General features: G+C 34.5%; 1 protein-coding gene across 1 annotated transcript; it reads left to right on the top strand.

The window, feature by feature from the left end:
- Positions 1-1,287: 1,287 nt before the first annotated feature.
- On the top strand, positions 1,288-1,949 carry Tsp_10597 (conserved hypothetical protein; the record flags this gene model as incomplete). Its single annotated transcript, XM_003372300.1, has 2 exons — positions 1,288-1,516; positions 1,844-1,949. Coding segments are annotated over 2 exons (335 nt in total), but the record flags the coding sequence as incomplete, so codon positions are not given.
- Positions 1,950-3,873: the final 1,924 nt, after the last annotated feature.

Below are 3,873 nucleotides of genomic sequence, written 5' to 3'. Positions count from 1 at the left end.
AAAGTGGTTCGGAAACGCATACATAGTCTGACAGAGGAAAAAAAGACAACATGTAAGGAAGAAGACATTGTTTTACTTGTATTTCAATCATTTTGAAATTTAGAAATTAATTTTTAGACTGTATATTGAAACGTTTATGCAACTCTCACTTATGCAAAAAGCCCTTTTCATTGACAGCGTGTGATAGAAATGCTAATCAAAAATGATAGATAATCTGTGGTTCATTAGGAAGCTAACAGTAGCCAGATATCTACGGTCGATGACAACACAAGATAGAGATGTCGTCGAAACGAAGCAGTCACATAATTATTTTCACAGAAAAATGCACCGGTTACTTACAACACTATGGTCAAATAGCAGCGCTACAATGAATGCGCTAGCAATCATACAGCATCTGATTGTCGATTTAATTATGCAATTTTTTCTCAGTAGTTGAAGATACAAAAAAGCTTGCAAAAAGTAACTGCTTGATTTTGACCATTACTAAGTCTTCTGAAAATTAAGCCATCCTTAACTGTTTTGGTGTGATTCTAGAGGTCGGTTTGTTTTTATTGTGGTCCTTCAAAAGATTTACTGCGCTTAAAACTTTCATCCAGAAGCTGATTGCAGAAGGTACGCTTAAGAACCAAAAATACGGCCACCTTGGCACGCTTTGTGAAACGAGATGATCTATTAGTATCTGCCATAAGTAGATTCTTTGCAGCTTATTACTGAGTGAAATGACCGCAACGCCGCCTCGAAAGCAGAGTTACGAGATGCAGTATGTCGAAGCAGTATTGTTCTTTCGTTGGCGGTTCTTAACAAAGTGCTTTCTTTAACTTTGCCGCTTTCAACACCTCTCCAGGACTCTCGCCTTGATGTATCACAATGTTGAGACAATGTGAATTCTAGAAGAATGGAAGAGTAAATCAGGGGAATGCTTTTGTGTGATTTTGGAAGCAGCTGAAAAGCTGTACAGTGATTTAATATCCCTCCCTCGAAATATATCCAGGCAAATGAACAGATCTATCGACCCAAAAGAAAACAGAGAATATTACCCACTGAGGGTGTTGAAAACTTTTTTGGAGAAAGTTATTCAGTAGTTCTTCGACAAATTGCTACCACACCGCAATAATGCCATGCCATTAAGTGCCCTTATATGTCCATTTCCATCAGTAAGATTTAAGCCCATTAGAAAATTTGATGATCACCAAGTAAAGATATATCGACGACCAAAGCGAGCTACTCAAGTGTGAAATTACACGCTGAAAAGAAAGTGTGAAAACGTACTTCTTTATCATTATCCAGCTAACGCGCTTGATGCTCTTGCATTGCGCCCAAACGATTATTACCCGATGGTATCCTTACTCCTACAGATTTTCGTCACTCACCCAATCACCTCAGCCAGCGCAGAACCAAGCTCTACTGTAGTGAAATATCTAAAAAGCTATTTCCGTTCTTCCATGACAGAAGAACGACTGAACAGATTTGCAGCAATGTGTACATTCATTCTGACATTTCCATTGATATTGACCTTGTAATAGAAAAGTTCAGTTTCAAAAGGGATCGAAATGTGTCGTTCATTTGAAATACAATTAAAATTATCAATTTGAAAGTTATTCTATCACGTGATTGAGATTCTAATTTTGTTTAAATGAAAAAAACGGCACTAACGGGAAGCCGTGGAAAGGAAGTGAATTTGTGGCGGCTATTGGAAAACTGTATCTGTTAATCAGGTTGACCATTTTGTTGGGCTCACGCGGGAATCTGAAGCTTGGCATAAAATCATAGGACGTTTCCTTGTGCGCAAACAAGTACAAAAGGTAAAAATCACAAACATCATTAAAATATATCTGAAATTCAGGTATGGATCACAAAGCAATAAATTAAAAGTGTATGAAAAACTGCAGATATTAATCAAACTGATGATAGCAGGATTGGCTGCACCACAGCTGCAATGTTCTCAGTGAAATAAATGCAAGTCTCATTTAACATAAATGTCGTAATTCCATTATAGGAATATATAAAGCAATAATAAAACAGATAAAATGAGGAAAAGTAAAAAAGTTATTATAATACTAAGTTAAAGTATATTTCAAAAATAAAATCACGGAATGATAATTAGTTGATAAATTGAATAATTGAAAATTGATAATAATTGAAATAATAATTAAAAATACAGTAATATACATTATTTAAATTACCAAATTAATGATAAGAAGGTTACTAAGTAATAAGCAAATATTGCACATCCATAGTTATTATTTTATTACAGTGCTGTTCGGCAAACGGTGGCGGTGCGTAACCAAGGTGCAATTGCAAGATGCTACATTCAGGTGAAGATTTAATACTCAGAATTATTTTCCAGATAAATTGCTATGAATGCATGCATATTTAAGTATTCAGGCAATTTTCAATTTAAAGAAGCGTAAAACTTGAAATACTTTTAAAGCAGAATTCTCAATTGCATAAAGTTGAACATTGAAGGTTGTGAAGAAATCCATATTTCAATTTGCTATTTTAGGTAATCGTCTAGATTTACTTGGAGAAGACGATAAAATTTTCAGTTTATGCTTGGTTACGGCATTCAACTTCACTTTGAAATGAGCAGGTCAAATATCACTAAGCGTATAGTATTATCTAATATGCAGGACAGAAAAATACTGTTTTCAAACAGAAATCGTTTTCAGTTTAATTTTATTATCACTTTATATTGTTTTCCAAATTTGAAGACATTAGATACATCAAATTTTTCATATAGTTAATTATGCTTATCATAGAGCGCAACAAGTGTGCTCAATCGTTGTTTATTTTTTGTTGACATTATGTTCTAATTTATATTAGAGTAGCATATTCAACTTACGTAAGCCAGTGTTTAACGCTACGTGCGCAGTGTCTGTCTTTTATGCAAATTGGGCCATTTGAAAATTAACTTCATATTAGCAGTGTGCAAGTTCAATTGACTTTGCTGACTAACAGAAGCCTGGAACGATGTTTGCTCGATCTATTTCTGCTTTAACTACTGAGTAAGGTGTATTATTAGATATAGAAGAATCTTATCTTTTCAAACAAAGGCGTGGTGCAGTTTCAATTGAAATTTGCATACAATTTCAATTTGTTTGCTTTTGAGCTTATGCGTGGCTTCCATAATATTTGTTCAACGAAATGAAATACGTTTCATACTTGTTAATCAATAGAAATGAACTTTATGTAAATTTTCCTGAGGCTACTATTAGTTGCTCTAGAAACTCATTTCAAATGATTGTAGGCGAACGATGTGCGGCGAATGAACAATGGCGTTTTCAATACGATGATGGACGAAGAAGAACAATAAAAACGGCTTTGTTTTTTATTTATTATAACATTTTTTCATTGAATTAATTCTTCTGCATTTAGATACAGAAGAATAGAAGATGAAAGTGGACGTCCAAGAGGACGAGGGTAAGTTCGGTAAGCATAATTCTTTGAGTTAGGCTAAATAGTTAAAGTTCACTGAGGAGTTCTTGAGTCTGTAATTTATATAAATTCGAGCTGTAAGTTATCGAGCATTTAATTCAGATATTTGTTAATTAGTGTAATTCGACATAGATCATGAGTATTATTTTAATGAATTTGAGTGGCTTTCCGCATTTGAACGTTTTCTTGTCCCATGCCTTTCGAGTTGAGTTTAGGGTTCATTTGCGGAAAGTGAAATGGTTGAATAATTTGTCGATCATTTCAAAGGACAATTTTTGAGCATAGTGAGTTTTTAGCACTGCTATAGTTTGAGTATTAGAATAAGTAAATGTTTGAGAATAGCAGTGCAAGGATAGGAGGAATGTGAGATAGGGTGGTGTGCAGGAGTTCGACGGGTTACACTGCACGACGCGACCCTAACCGTATCAAATGATCAAA

Source organism: Trichinella spiralis, assembly GCF_000181795.1.
Source record: "Trichinella spiralis strain ISS 195 chromosome Unknown Scfld9, whole genome shotgun sequence".
Taxonomy (NCBI): Eukaryota; Metazoa; Nematoda; class Enoplea; order Trichinellida; family Trichinellidae; genus Trichinella; species Trichinella spiralis.
The sequence above is the reverse complement of the archived record's forward strand: the minus strand, read 5'-3'. Positions and strand labels throughout refer to the sequence as shown.